General features: G+C 56.0%; 2 protein-coding genes across 2 annotated transcripts in view; both read left to right on the forward strand.

Annotated features, from left to right (window-relative positions):
* Positions 1-2,417, forward strand: part of FAM117A (family with sequence similarity 117 member A) — a 48,045-nt gene extending 45,628 nt beyond the window's left edge. The window contains exon 8 of the mRNA XM_075561649.1: positions 1,302-2,417. Coding sequence (XP_075417764.1) covers positions 1,302-1,599 — 298 coding nt within the window. The 3' untranslated portion in view covers positions 1,600-2,417. The remainder of the gene's footprint in view (positions 1-1,301) is intronic.
* Positions 2,418-6,761: 4,344 nt separating this feature from the next.
* On the forward strand, positions 6,762-13,028 carry SLC35B1 (solute carrier family 35 member B1). The gene is made up of 9 exons (XM_075561651.1): positions 6,762-7,190; positions 7,682-7,785; positions 8,305-8,435; positions 8,692-8,722; positions 9,210-9,367; positions 10,660-10,786; positions 11,803-11,909; positions 12,069-12,222; positions 12,830-13,028. Exons 1-9 carry the CDS (start codon positions 6,982-6,984, stop codon positions 12,880-12,882), a joined length of 1,074 nt encoding a protein of 357 aa, XP_075417766.1. The 5' UTR covers positions 6,762-6,981; the 3' UTR covers positions 12,883-13,028.
* The last annotated feature ends 1,071 nt before the right edge of the window (positions 13,029-14,099 follow it).

A 14,099-nucleotide genomic window follows, 5' to 3' on the forward strand; every position in this document is an offset into this window, starting at 1 on the left:
CGCGGTGCCACCCCGCCCTGTCCCTCTGCACTGCTCTTGTGGAATACAAATAATCAGCTTATCAACATCCGGGGGCTTAATCGCCTAGTGCAGTTTACCCACCCCAGTCCACCTTCCTATGTGTCTCTCATCCTTCAGTAAAAAGTAAGAAAGGAAAGGGGATGGATGGGACCCACTGGAGGTTCTGTCGGGTTTGGGTTGGATGGTGGTTCACAGCCCCTAGCCGCTCTGGGGGGAAGAGGAGGCGTGCCTGTTCTGCAAACCCCGACGGCCTCCGAGACCCTGGAGTCCATTAGATGGTCCTGTTTTGTGTTTTTTAAATTATTATGATATTGGTGATAGGACCCCCCCCCTTCTTCCCACCCACCTGTCTCCCGGCCCCCGCCTGCCCCCCGCCCAAACCCTCCCGCAGCGGATCGGCTCACAGCGCTGTCCTGCCCTCTGAGCATGGCCACCCTTTCTCTATTAAATCCTCTCCGTTACCTTGCTGCCACCCAGTCTATTCCATCAGGATGACCTGCCCTCCCAGAGGGTTGACCTGCCTGTCAGCTTGCAGATGAGCCTTCACCAACCACTGTGGCACTGGGGACGTGCCTTTTGTCTCCCAATCATGATCTCTTACTCCAGAACTCTCCTCCCCGCCTGGCTTCCTGGTGGCCCTCCAGGGTTGACTCTTCCTACGGGAAGATAGTGAGCCAAGGAAGACCTCCTTTCTCAAAATTGCTGCTTTCTCCTCCCACGGGGGCTTTGAAAAGCACACCTTTCACAGTGCTTGAGAGCGTTGTGCCCCCGGAGCTGTTCCTGCCAGGCCTGCAGGCTCTCGGTCGGGACTGAGGGCTGCTGAGAGCTGGCGTCTGGCATGCTGCCGCACAGTAGGGCTAGTGCCCTCCCGCAGCCGTCTGCTTCGGGCTAGGAAGGGTCTTCGAAGCTCCCTTGCCTACATCTCTGCCTTCCAGGCAAGGGGTCCGCCTCCAAGCCCCCATTCACTGGAGAACTCTCAATCACAGGGTCCCTCCGTCTCTTCTCCGATCACATGGCCAGGAAGTTTTCCTTCTGGTCTAGCTTCCACCCCTCTGGCTTTTAGCGAAAGTGTGTTTCCTGACTTCTGAAAACTGGGGAGCGGGGTGGTGGTGGGGCCTGAAGGCCTCGCTGTTCGAGTCTGGCCGGGTCCCGTTCTATTTGAGCAGAGGCCCAGCGCCCCACCTCGCCCATCCTTTCTCATCAGCTGTTTCTCTCTCTTCCTGTGTGTGCGCACCCCTGCGCACGTGTATGTCTGTGTGTCCCTGTCTTTCCATCCTTAGGTCCCCAGGGCCTGACCTGACCCTGACTTCCTGCCCTGACAAGAACAAAGTCCATTTCAACCCGACCGGCTCGGCCTTCTGCCCTGTCAGCCTGATGAAGCCCCTCTTCCCCAGCATGGGCTTCATCTTCCGCAGTTGCCCCGCAAGCCCAGGGTCTCCCCTCCCCCCAAGCAGCCCCAGGCCGCCTGCTCGGAAGGACCCAGAGGCCTCCAAGGCCTCCCCCCTGCCCTTCGAGCCGTGGCAGCGCAGCCCGCCCTCAGAGGAGCCTGTGCTTTTCCAGAGCTCCCTGGTGGTCTGAGCCCCTGTCCCGTGGAGCCCAGTGCCTTGTGGCGGCTCCTCCCGGCCCGAGTGAGTCGGAGCTGGAGCGGCCCTGCCCTCGCGGCCTTGAGCACTTTCATTCTGGTGTCAAAGCCCGGCTCCAGACGTGAGGGGCCCTGCCTGCCTTCCCCACGAGCAGCCCGCAGCTCACCGCTCACCCCCGGTCCCTGCCGCCTCCCGCACTTGGTGGACAACCCACCCGAGGTGGTGGGTCCCCACGCCTAAGTGTGAGTCCACAGGAGTACCCACGGGGCCCTGCTCCTGGTCCTGGAGCAAGCCGGCTGTGAACGAAGGAGAGGGGCTGGCCCAGGTGGCCTTCCCCCGGCCCCTCACACAGAAGGGGAGACCAGAAACCAGAGTGTCCATAGCCCCACCCCTGGGACTCCCTCTCTAAAGGGCCCTGCTGGCAGGGGGGGACCCCAGGGTCATCCCAAGTGGCATTTTTCATCTCCCTTTCACCCTGACTGAAGGTTGTCTTAAGCAGCAGGCTGGCCTGCCCAGCCCCAGGTGGGGAGTGGGGTGCAGGGAGATGGAGAGCGGGCGTGCCTCTGGATGGCAAGTGACCACTCTACACCCTCCACCTGCCCCAGGTCTGGGTAGGATAGGGGGGAAAAAAGCCTATTTTTCTTGTATTGATGTAGAAACTATTTTCTCCCAAAGACACTATTTTTGAAGTTTGTATATTTTCCGTACCGCAGCCATTGAAGACGAGCGTTCGGGGTCCGAGTTGTCTTATCCTGTGTTCAGAGGCTGCTTTTGCAGCTCTTGGTGTTCCTCGACCAAATAAATAAATCGAATTCCCGGCAGCTGGAGGTTGTGTCGCCTCTGTTTGCGGACGGGGGCTGCTGGCGACTGTAGGGCAGTCACCCCGATCACGTTCCCTGTCTTCAAGGGAGAGAGCCTCACTCACCTGACACCAAGGCATGATGCAGATAGGGCGTGGGGTAGATGGCCATGGGGCCCTGTCCTCCGGCCCCCAGGCCGCATGAGAGGCACAGTAGATGCAGGAGAAGGCCGGCCAGAGGGAGATGCTTCAGTGGGGGAGCCAGCCATCCACGGGAGAGTCTGGTTCGGAGAGGACGGGGGTGCCTGGCCCAGGGCTGCCCATCTGACCTGTGGACATTCCGTCCACCAGCACACGGAGTGAGGCCAGGGAATGGTGTGCAGCCTGACGCGACCCTCCGACGGTGTTGGCGAAGCTTTAGCTCCCTTGGGGCCCTCGTCTGTTTCCCTTACCCCGCGCGCAGCACAGCGAGTCCCTTTGCAGCCCCTCAGCTTCCTAGTGTCGCACCCGTAAGGGGCCTGAGGCCTGCGGGAAAATGAGGAGGACCAGCCTAACGGGACTGACGGCACGGCACGTTTGAATCCACAAAGCACAATTAAAATGGCTGTGATTGTATCAAGTACATGGTGCTGAAAGCATATGCACATATCTACCACACACCGAAGGCCTGACAATAAGTTCCCACGCTGGAAACTTACCTTTCATGGCTCGCTGGGTCCAGAGACGTGGTAAGTACTTGATGAGAGACAGCATTGAAATAACACAACAACCGGGGGGCTTAGGTGGAGAGCAAATGCTTTGAGAATGATTGGGGCAGGGAATGTATGGATGTGCTTTATGCGGTTGATGTATGTGTATGTGTGGATGGTGATGGGAGTTGTATGGGTCCCTGGTAGGGTGTAGAAAAAGAAAAGAGGAGAAAAAAATGATTGGGGCAGGGACTGTGCAGATGTGCTTTATACAATTGATGTATGTATATGTATGAACTGTGATAAGAATTGTATGAGCCCCTAATAAATTGTTAAAATTAAAAAAAAATTTTTAAAAGAAATAACACAACAACCCAAGAAAGAAAGAAAGGTGCTATGCTCTCGAGCTTCCTCAACATGATGATGTACATCCTACTTTGGGAAGAGTCGCTAAGGGCTTAAAAGCAGCCCCCTGAGCTCTCGCCTTGTCACCCTGTCCAGACCCCGAGCAGCGAGGAAAGCCAAAGATGTGTGGAAGCAATCCAAAATCTAATGGACTGAGTGAAACGCCACCCACCCGCCACAAGTCAGCCGACTGCGGGAACGAGAGCACAATAGGGACCCTGAGAAAAGTGGTGGACCCAAACCCCATCTGTAGGTCACTGGACACCCCCTTACAGAAGGGTCTGGGGAGGAGACGAGCAGTCAGGGTGTGATGTAGCAACGATGAAACATACAACTTTCTTCTAGTTCCTAAATGCTTCTACTCCCCCCCCCCCCCCACTATCATGATCCCAATTCTACCTTACAAATCCGGCTAGACCAGAGGCTGTACACTGGTACAGATAAGAACTGGAAACACAGGGAATCCAGGATGGATGATCCCTTCAGGACCAGTGGTGTGAGTGGTGATACTGGGAGCGTAGAGGGAGGGTGGGTTGGAAAGGGGGAACCAATTACAAGGATCTACATGTGACCTCCTCCCTGGGGGACGGACAACAGAAAAGTGGGTGAAGGGAGACGTCGGACAGAGCAAGATATGACAAAATAATTTATAAATTATCAAGGGTTCATCAGGGAGTGGGGAACAGGGAGGGAGGGGAAAAATGAGGAGCTGATGCCAGGGGCTTAAGTGGAAAGCAAATGTTTTGAGAATGATGAGGGCAATGAATGTACAGATGTGCTTTACACAGTTGATGTATGTATGGATTGTGATAAGAGTTGTTTGAGCCCCTAATAAAATGATTTAAAATGAAATAAAGAAGTGGGGGAACCATGTAAAAGAGAACTCATCAAGAAATACTGCCTCCTCTCCCCACTGTCATGACCCAAATTCTACCTTACAAATCCGGTTAAACCAGAATATGTACTCTGGTACAGATAAGAACTGGAAACACAGGGAATCCAGGACAGATAAACCCCTCAGGACCAATCATGAGAGTAGCAATACCAGGATGGTAGGGGAAGGGTGGGGGGAGAAAGGGAGAACTAATGATTGGTATATAATCCCTTCCCAGGGAGATGGACAACAGAAAAGGGATACAGCAGTCTGTATAAGACATGAAAAAAATTTACAAACGATGAAGGGTTCATGGCGGGGGGAGGGAAAAAATGAGCTGATGCCAGGGGCTCAAGGAGAAACTTTTGAAAATGATGGCAGCCTATGTACAAATGTGCTTGACACGATGGATGTGGGGATTGTGGCAAGAGCTGTAAGAGTCCCCAATAAAATGATTTTAAAAAGGAAAAAACCAAACCAGCTTGCTGCTCTGATTGAGGCTGGTAAAACTCCAAGACTATGACCCTTGGTCACCCTTGAAGTCACTCCTGTGGCTCAGCCTTCAGACCAACAGCAGAGAGGCCTAGAACAACCAAGCTCAAGAGCTCAGGGGGCAGCACCTGCCCAGGAATAAGGCTCCAAAGGCAGGAAGGGGCTGGCAGAGAAGGCCAAGGGGACTTGGTAAACACAGGGAGGGGTTGAGGGGTTGCAGTCAAAGTAGGGGTGTATTGTTGAACAGAAAAGCAGTTTGTAGGCTTTTAAGCCCCAATGACAATAACAAGTTTAAAAAGAGATGTGACAAATCCCATTGTGCTCCTGAGGAAAGGGCAGCAAGATGGAATACCTTTCCCCAAGGGACAGATAGGAAGGGGAGGAGCTGGCATGGAAAGCCAGATCATTTTGACCCCGTGTTTATGCTTTTAACCACAGCACCGGTGTGCTGCCCACCCTGTTAAGATAACTGTTATCTTTACATATCAATAACCTGCACACAGGAAATTAACAGGGGACGGGGTGGGGTTGTGCTTGAGGTTTGTAAAAACAGTATAATGTGTGTTATTTGCACTGAAGTACATAAGCACTCTCCCACCTCTGATGAGGAAGCTTGACTCAGCGGTCAGGGGACCTGTTGGAGACCCCAGCCGAGAAGAGGCAGAGCTGGACCTGGGTTTCTGGCAGTCTCACCCTGGCTGTCCCTTGGGCCCTGGACTCCTGGGCTGATAGGACAGAGGAAGCCCCTGGGCAAGGCAGCAGGTGTGGGGATCCCTGTACCTCACTCAGAAAGGAGACAGTGGGGTGAGGACAGACCCTAGCTGTCTTCTGCTTCCCCCTCCCTCTGAAAGAAGCCTGGCGTGCTCCCAAGCCTTCGTGAGTCAGGCCTGGTGTGACGGGTGTGGTGCTGCCCAGTGCTTCCTTCCCTTGCTGCAGGCGCTGCCAAAGGAGCCCGCTGCTCCAGAGGAGCCTGCACGCAGAGAGCTGTGGACAGCCAGCAGGCAGTCTGCGCTGGGCCAGTTGCTAAGAGGTGGGGGACGGCCGGTGGGGGCTATCGGTGACCTGTGCCCAGCAGGTGCACAGCACTCGAGGAGGGAGGTGCGAAGACTGACGCAGCGCAGGCTCCATTGCTGGTGAATTGTAAGAACTTAGAATTCACTGCCATGTGGGCTGCGAAGGAATCAAAGCAGGTTTGAGAGAGGGTGATGACTAATAACACCTTCCACGTGCACCGCACACGGTGCGGTTTACAAATGAGCCTTCTCGACCGTTGGATCTGCCATGAAGGTAGCCAAGGTGGCCGTTACTAGTTGCTCCTCGTTGAGAGTCCGCAGGCAAGCCTCGGGCTGCTCCCCGGAAGGCCAGCCGTTCACGCCCACCGGCTGCTGGTCAGGAACAAGATGAGGCAATTATCGATCTGCTCCCAGAGTCAATGGAGATTTGCACGCCGAGAACCCGGACTAGTCGGAATCGACTTGATGGCGGTGTTTTGGTTTTTTGAATCGACTGGACCACGTGTCGCTCAGAATTTGGGGGCACGCGGCGATTACGCGGCCTCGGGTGATTGAAGATCCTTAATCCAGCGGCGGCTCCGCAGCCACGCTCCCGCGGGGGCTCGGCCGGGGCGGGGGAGGAGGGACGGCTGAAGGCGGGCGGCAGCTAGAGGGCGATGCGGAGCCGGGAGCGGCGTCCCGGCGTTAGGACCCAGCAGAAGCCCGCCCGCCGACTGGGGAAGAGCCTAGTATTTAAATGTGCTTTGCCAGCTGTCCCGCCTCCTCCCCGCCCACCGGCCTGCCCTCGCACGGCGTCGCCAATTGGCGACGTCCACATCTCCGTGCGTCATCACGCCACGCCCGGGCCCGTGCTAGGCCGCCCCTGCAGGCTCGGGGTCGTGGTCGTCCGCGGCGTTGCCTGATCGGAAAAGCCCAAGGGCGAGGCGTTAACGTCGGGGCAGCAGCTCCCCTGGGAGCGGGGCATGGAGCCACGGCCCCAGAGTGAATCTTCTCTCCTTGGAAGCAGCAGCTGGGTCCACTCGAGTTTCTCCGCAGGCCATCCCGAACAAGGCAGTTGGGGCGGGGACCGCAGGGCCCTGCGAGGCGACAGTCGCATGCAGCTCCTATGAGGCCCCTGCCGCCGGTCGGCGATGTCCGACTGGACCTGTCGCCGCCGCCGCCGCCGCCGCCGGCTGTAAGCGGAGCTCCGGTCGGCTCGCCCGGGCGTCTCATGGCCGCTAGCAGCTCCGTGGTGCCCGACAGGCTACGCCTGCCGCTCTGCTTCCTGGGCGTCTTCGTCTGCTACTTCTACTATGGGATCCTGCAGGAGAAGATGTAAGCAGGGCCCCGCGCCGCGGGCCTGGAGCCCCTAGCCCCGGGCTTGACCCCCTGCCCGCACGAGGTCTCTGGGTTCTCGAGACCTGACTCTTCCCGAACCACACCTGCTTTTGACACATGTCGGCTCCGGGGCCCACGGGTTCCGGTTTCTACACTAAAGCAGTGACTGTGGCCTAGGCCAGCTCATCTTGGGGGCTCCCGGGTGGCTACAGACAGCTGATCACTCTGCCCTCCTCCTGGCGCCTTCGCCTGAGTTCCCATGCTTTTCTAGCTCCAGCCCATCTGGGGGTTGTTATTTCGAGGCTAGGAGAGCGGCTTTCTGGGATGCCAACTTTTTAGATCCAATAAAATCAACCCCTTTTTTGGGTAGACGATGAGAGTGAGCCTCGCCAAACTTTCCTTACATCCTAAACGAGAAGACAAGGCCAAAGCTCCAGGCAAAGGAACAGACCAACCTCTCGGTTCTCACTCCGCTGTTTCCTTCCTAGAACCAGAGGCAAGTATGGGGAGGGAGCCAAGCAAGAGACGTTCACCTTTGCCTTAACCCTGGTCTTCATCCAGTGTGTCATCAATGCTGTGTTTGCCAAGATCTGTGAGTACCTGGACAGGACCTGCTGCATGCCCCCTTCTCCCCTTTGTGTCCTGGGCGTTCCCCAACGATGGGAATTCGGCTGCTGCAGGGTCTAAGGACGACGGTCCCTACCCCCATTCTCCGTGCTCGGTAGAGTGGCTTTAGAACAGCGTTTTAAGAATGAGACCAACTTCGGAGTCAGAATGTTTGGGAAACAGCTCTTGGGTGTTCTAAACCCCCACTGAGAAAAGTTAGACTTTTATTTTGCTTGGTCCCGTTGGCTCTTTTCTTCTGTGTGTTGAGCTTTCCCTCTTTGCTCCCAGGGCCAGTAGATAGGATCGGTACCCTGCGGGCACACACGTGTGCATGCACACCCAGAGTCAGGCTTAGTGGGACGGAAGACTGAATGGTGTTCCGTCTAAGAGGGCAGAGATAGCGTGTGCTCGTTGGGACCTTGTCATTGGCTTTTGCTCAGCGGTTTACCCGACCAGGTGTCTCTTGTATGCTTTCTGTTGTTTTTTTGTTTCTGTCTTCCCCCAGTGATCCAGTTTTTTGACACTGCCAGGGTGGATCGGACCCGAGGCTGGCTCTATGCTGCCTGTTCTGTCTCCTACCTGGGCGCCATGGTGTCCAGCAACTCAGCACTACAGTTTGTCAACTACCCAACTCAGGTGAAACTACAGGGGGTGTGGCTCAGAAATTGTGTGAGAAGGTCTAAGCTTTGCTTCCCCCCCCCCCCCCCCCCCGTCTGTGGCTGATTGAATAATAGTACTAACCGCCCCAGAAGAGCGTGAGTGAGACATTGAGCGAGCATGCGACCAGAGAGCAGGGGTCTGGCCGGGGTGGGTTAGGCGAGGCTCAGGCCCCGCACTTCCTCCTCACGTCAGCATTGCGGATGCAAGACGTTATTTCCGGATTCCTTTTCAGGTTCTTGGTAAATCCTGCAAGCCGATTCCAGGTGAGCAGGAGGAGATGCTCTCCACCTTCCATCCTTGCTCATTTCTCTCTCCCGCCCCTCCCCTGCTAGAGCTCTGTGTCCTCAGGGCTCCATCACTCCATCCTCCCTGTCTCCTCCCCCTGCACTCCCTCATCTCTGTCACTTCCTGCACCCTAATCTGCTTCACATGATCAGCGCGTCAGCGTCCCGTACGCTGGTATTTGTTAGACCCCCAAGTCCCAGTTCTTTTACTTCTGTCTTCCCATCTCTCTCGCACTTCGCCACCACTCCCCACCCTTGTCCTGCTCTTCCTGGACCTCTCACCTTTGCTCTCCGCCTTTCTTTGTCTTGTGCTCATTGCTCAGCCCTGTTGCTCAATCGCACCCTCCTCTTGTCCTCTGTAGGCTGTCCTTTTCGGGTGTTGCCTCCTTCAGGCTCTTCTTGGCTCCTGGGAGGGAAGAGGTCATCACCTATGGGCGCCTGAATGATTCACTGTTTCTTTCCATAGTCATGCTCCTTGGGGTGACTCTCTTGAAGAAGAAGTACCCACTTGCCAAATATCTGTGTGTGTTATTAATTGTGGCTGGAGTGGCCCTTTTCATGTACAAACCCAAGAAAGTAGTTGGAATGGAAGAGCACACCATTGGCTACGGAGAGCTGCTCCTGGTATGTGGTCCTGGTGGGGTAGGCAGCCTTTCCCAGCAAACTGGGGAGAAATGGCTTCAAGAAGACGAGACGAGACGCCTGGCCTCACTGGCTGGTCTTTGGTCTTGCTCCAGACTCCCAGGCTGAGCACTGAGCTGCAGCCCTCCTGGGGAAGGTAGCCTCTGAGCACAGCATCCCAATCCCAGCCTCAGGTCTCTGCGAGACTGAGAACACCGGGTGGGGGTGGGGGTGGGGGGCCAGGGCGGCAGTGGCAGAATGTGTCTCTTCCCCCTGGAGCATTGCTGGAAATCTGGAAGCTGCAGTTAAAAATACTCTACCAGGGCTGCTTACTGGGCATCCCACCTGGGCAATCTTGTTGGTGCTGTGAGCTCAGTGCTGGGCTGCAAGGTTCAAACCCATCAGCTCCCGCAGCAGAGCAGCGAGCCCACCTCCTTCCAGAGAGGGTCACAGCTGGGAAACCGCAGGAGGCAGTTCTTCAGTTCTGGGGAGTCGCTGGGAGTCAGCGAGGACAGCGGCCAGGGGTGGGGGAGCCTCATAACACAAGGGGGATTATTCCTGTTTCATAGCTGGAGGAGCAGGCTCAGGGAGAGTGAGTGCTTGCTTGTGGCCACGTGGTTCTTAAGTGACAGTCACTTAGACTGTGGTCTCAGGTGCCCCTCCAGCTTCAGGGGAATGCGTGTGGCCCCACCGTCCACCACCCTGGGTGGCAGCACACCCGGCTCCGTGTCCTTGTGCTGGGACGTGGTCACCCAGCGGGTCCAAAAGCCCTCCTGCCCCTCCTCACTGCCCCCACATGCCCCCATTAAGACTGCCGAGCTAGTCTGTAGAACACGGTAAAACTGCCCCTGTAAGTGTGTGAGACTTAACTCTTTAGGGGACCAGAGAGTCCTGTGGAGAGCGGCTGGTGGCTTTGAACTGCTGACTCTGTATTTAGTAGCCTGGCACTTAATCTACGCCTCCACCTCCCTTCTCCACTACCACCGAGTCCTCGCTGCCTCACAGCAGCCCCCTGGGGGTTCCCAGACTGTTGACAGGAGTAGAAAGCCCAGTCTTTCTCCGGAAGAGCAGCTGGTGGTTTTGAGCTGCCAACTCTGTGGATCGCAGCCCAACACTTGACCCCTGCACCACCAGGGCTCCATAGCCCCTCCGTCGGCCTGGGGGTAGGGCAGTCTTGTGCTGAGGACTCTGTTTTAAGGCCTCAGCTTTCTGAGGAGCCAGAGTGAGGTCCTGTGCCCTGGGCTTGGGGGAACCTTGTTGGCCTGGTCCCTGCAGGCTGCGCCCTTTCTTTCCAGCTCTTGTCTCTGACCTTGGATGGACTGACAGGTGTTTCCCAGGACCACATGCGGGCTCATTACCAAACAGGCTCCAATCACATGATGTTGAACATCAACCTTTGGTCCACCTTGATGCTGGGTGCCGGTAAGAAGCAGTGCTGCTGTTCTCCCCATGCACCACCAGAGGGCAGGCTGCCCTCGTCCTCTATCCCATGTTCCCCTGCCAGCTGCCAGCTTCGCCCAGTCCGGAGCCTGCCTCACTTCCAAGATGCCTGGGGTCCAGGCCCCGGAGTCCTGTGGGAGCCTCCACCAGTGGCATCTGTGGTGACCTATAACAGTAACAGCAGGGAGACAGGAGCTGCTTCCCAAAACTTACTCTCCGAGGATGGAGATGAGAAATGGCTTAATGCTTGCCGGAAGTAGACTTAAGACCAGTGGTTCTCAACCTTCCTAATGCCTAGAACCTTTCATACAGTTCCTCATGTTGTGGTGACCCCCCAACCATAACATTGTTTTCATTACTATTTCATAATTGTAATTTTGCCACTGTTATGAATCATCCTGTAAATATCTGATGTGCAGGATGTATTTCTTTGTTACAAATTGAACATAATTAAAGCATAGTGATTAATCACAAAACAATATATAATTGTATATTGTGAAATATTTATGTATTTTCCCATGGTCTTAGGTGACCCCTGGAAAAGGGGTCGTTCAAACCCCAAAGGGGTTGCAACCCACAGGTTGAGAACCGCTGGCTTAAAATGTTTACGGAATAGAATTCAAACATGGTTTTCCAACTTTGGCACACAGAGTATGCTTTGTGCAGTACCATGGGGTAAGTGGAAGGGGCTGCTGGTGGCCCAAAGTGACCTTGTTAGCTAGCGGCTGCCTTGAGCGAGCATGTGCAGAGCTGTGTCTCCCCAGAATTTCTGCTGTACCTGTCTGCTGTGGTGCTGCATCCCTGCGCTCCCTCCTGCGCTCCCAGACCTTCCCACACGGTGCAGGACTGGTTGGTTCCTCTCATCAGGCAAGCACAGGAGAAGGGACGCATGCACAGGAGACAATGCAGACTCGCGCCTACGCTTCCCCAGGCTGCAGGGGACCTGGGGGTGCGCTGGGTATAGTCTGGCTGCTCATTTTTGGACACTTCTCCCCTAGGGATCCTGTTCACGGGGGAGCTCTGGGAGTTCCTGAGCTTTGCCGAGAGGTACCCTGCCATCATCTCTAACATCCTGCTCTTTGGCTTGACCAGTGCCCTGGGTCAGGTGAGCACCCGAGAGGAGACTGTCTGGCTTTCACCTGCGGGCCGGTTCTCAGAAAGCCTGGCTTGGATGGGAGATGATGGGTGGCAAGATTTCAGGCTCCTGACAGCAGACACCCCACCGGAGAACTAGCCCGGTCCCACCTTTCTCTGCTTCCTCTAGAGCTTCATCTTTATGACTGTTGTATATTTTGGGCCCCTGACCTGCTCGATCGTCACCACGACTCGCAAGTTCTTCACCATCTTGGCCTCTGTGGTCCTCTTTGCCAACCCCATCAGCTCCATGCAGTGGGTGGGCACTGTGCTGGTGTTCCTGGGTAAGTCCCTTCTGGAGCAGGCCCCTCCATGGCTGCCTGGAGCTTCCCACCCCGTGCCCATCATCTCTTTCTGTGTTTGGAATATTTCTTCTTCTGTGCAGCCCTGCTCACATCCAGGAGATCTCAGTGTGCGCTCCCCCTGACTTAGATTCCCCAGGGGCTGAGCAGGATGGAGTCGTTAGGCTTCTTCCCTCCTGCGCGTGAGCGGAGAGAAAGAACCAAGACGCTAAGGGGCTTGAGTCTTTGCTGTTCTTTAAGGGTTGTGGGGCGGGGGGAATGGGGAGGCACCTCTCAAAGTTGAAAACTGGTGGGAAAGATCCCATTAGCTTTTCATCCCATTTCCCACAGATGTTTTGAAGTCCCTGTGGGTGTAACTGCAAGTGTTTGGTGCCCTCTCTTTCACTTGATGTGTTTTCTCTGTTTTCTCCGGGCAAGTGTTCTGATGTTAACGTGACTGCACGAGAACGAATGTGCTCAGGCATGTGCGCCCGTGCACGCCCCCACACACAGGGTCACTGGTAGGTTTCTCACACACACACACACACACACACACACACACACACACCCCTCCCCTCTAGAGCTGAGCCCCTTTTCTCTCTCCCCTCAGGTCTCGGTCTTGATGCCAAGTTTGGGAAAGGAGCCAAGAAAACTTCTCACTAGGAAGAGGGCACTACCTCCACTCCAGAAATATTTAACTTATTATCTCAAAAAGTGACATCTCTTAGAAAATGGACTCAATAGGGACAAGGGGCTGGGTTCCAGTCTCTTTTTTTAAGAACAAAAAAACAAGCCTTGGATTTTAACAAGCTGAGTTGGTGGTTTCTGTCCCTGGGGAGCTGGAGCCCGATCAGCGCAAATAAAGAGGGGAAGGCGGCCGGCGGGGCGCACTGCGCAGGCTGCCGCTACGCCGGGTAGTTAGCAGGGCTGGCCTGCTTCTCCCGAGGTTGGATGCTCCAGGGCATAGCGTCCGGAGTCTGCGTATGCCCCACAGCCTCTGTTCTGTGCTCCGACATGGCTATTCGTGAGAGCCAGACCCTACCAAAGCCTCTCGGAGCTGTAGTGAGCACATTGAAAAGCTAGAAGCATCCGCTCTCGGGGCTGAGATGAAATGAGCCCAGAGCCCCCGACCCGACTGTGTTCTCACTCTCCACGGTCTCCCTCTCCGTTGGCCCGGCCTGTGTGTGTGTTGTGAGCAGCTCTGGAAAGTCTGAGTGAGCTTTCCAGGCCCTTCTGTCCATCCCTGCCTCTAGTCCACCTGGCCCTTCCCAGGAGCCCTGGATGGATTCTCCTAGTCTCCTGGCCCCTTCAGCTGCGAGAGCCTCACGGCCCTCTGCCATCCTGGCCATGCCAAGGTGTTGCCATGCCAGCTTCTGCCGGTTGGAAGGGATGCTGGAGGGAGGCTGGTGACTGCCACCTGGCCCTGAGCCGCAGTTGAGGTGGGGGGTGGGGGGTGGGGGGCGGATCCTGGAGCACAGCCACCCGCCCGCTGCTGCCTCTGCAGTTGGGGACCACTGTCCTCCAAGGAGCAAACTTGACACATGAAAGTGCGTCTCCACCAGCTGCAACCTCCCTCCATCTGTTCAGCAGCCCAGCCCCTGGGCTCTCCAGATGGGAGCCGGCCTCCTTCCTGAGTGGCGCCCGCCCGCCAGGGCCTTCAAGCCTGCTCAGTCACACACCTCGCTCGCCAGCACCGAGGCTTTCGGAAGCTCAGCCCCAAAGGCCTGCTCTCCTTTCAAGCTCCTCCTCCTGGAGGGGAGATTTAAGTACACCTGGCTGGACTTTCCTTCTCCACTCATTGCCCCCTCTTTTTTTCTTTCCTTAAGGTTGCATCAATTCACTCCCTCCCCTAATAGGAGGCGTGCTCCTCCCAAACATCT

This window comes from Tenrec ecaudatus, chromosome 10, assembly GCF_050624435.1.
Source record: "Tenrec ecaudatus isolate mTenEca1 chromosome 10, mTenEca1.hap1, whole genome shotgun sequence".
NCBI lineage: Eukaryota > Metazoa > Chordata > Mammalia > Afrosoricida > Tenrecidae > Tenrec > Tenrec ecaudatus.

Bases quoted from the DNA above. Each gene is read 5' to 3' on its own strand.
- SLC35B1 (XM_075561651.1), top strand. From the start codon at position 6,982: ATGAGGCCCCTGCCGCCGGTCGGCGATGTCCGACTGGACCTGTCGCCG. The intron at 7,786-8,304 runs GTGAGTACCTGG...GTCTTCCCCCAG, and splicing joins TGCTGTGTTTGCCAAGATCT to TGATCCAGTTTTTTGACACT. The intron at 12,223-12,829 runs GTAAGTCCCTTC...CTCTCCCCTCAG, and splicing joins CACTGTGCTGGTGTTCCTGG to GTCTCGGTCTTGATGCCAAG.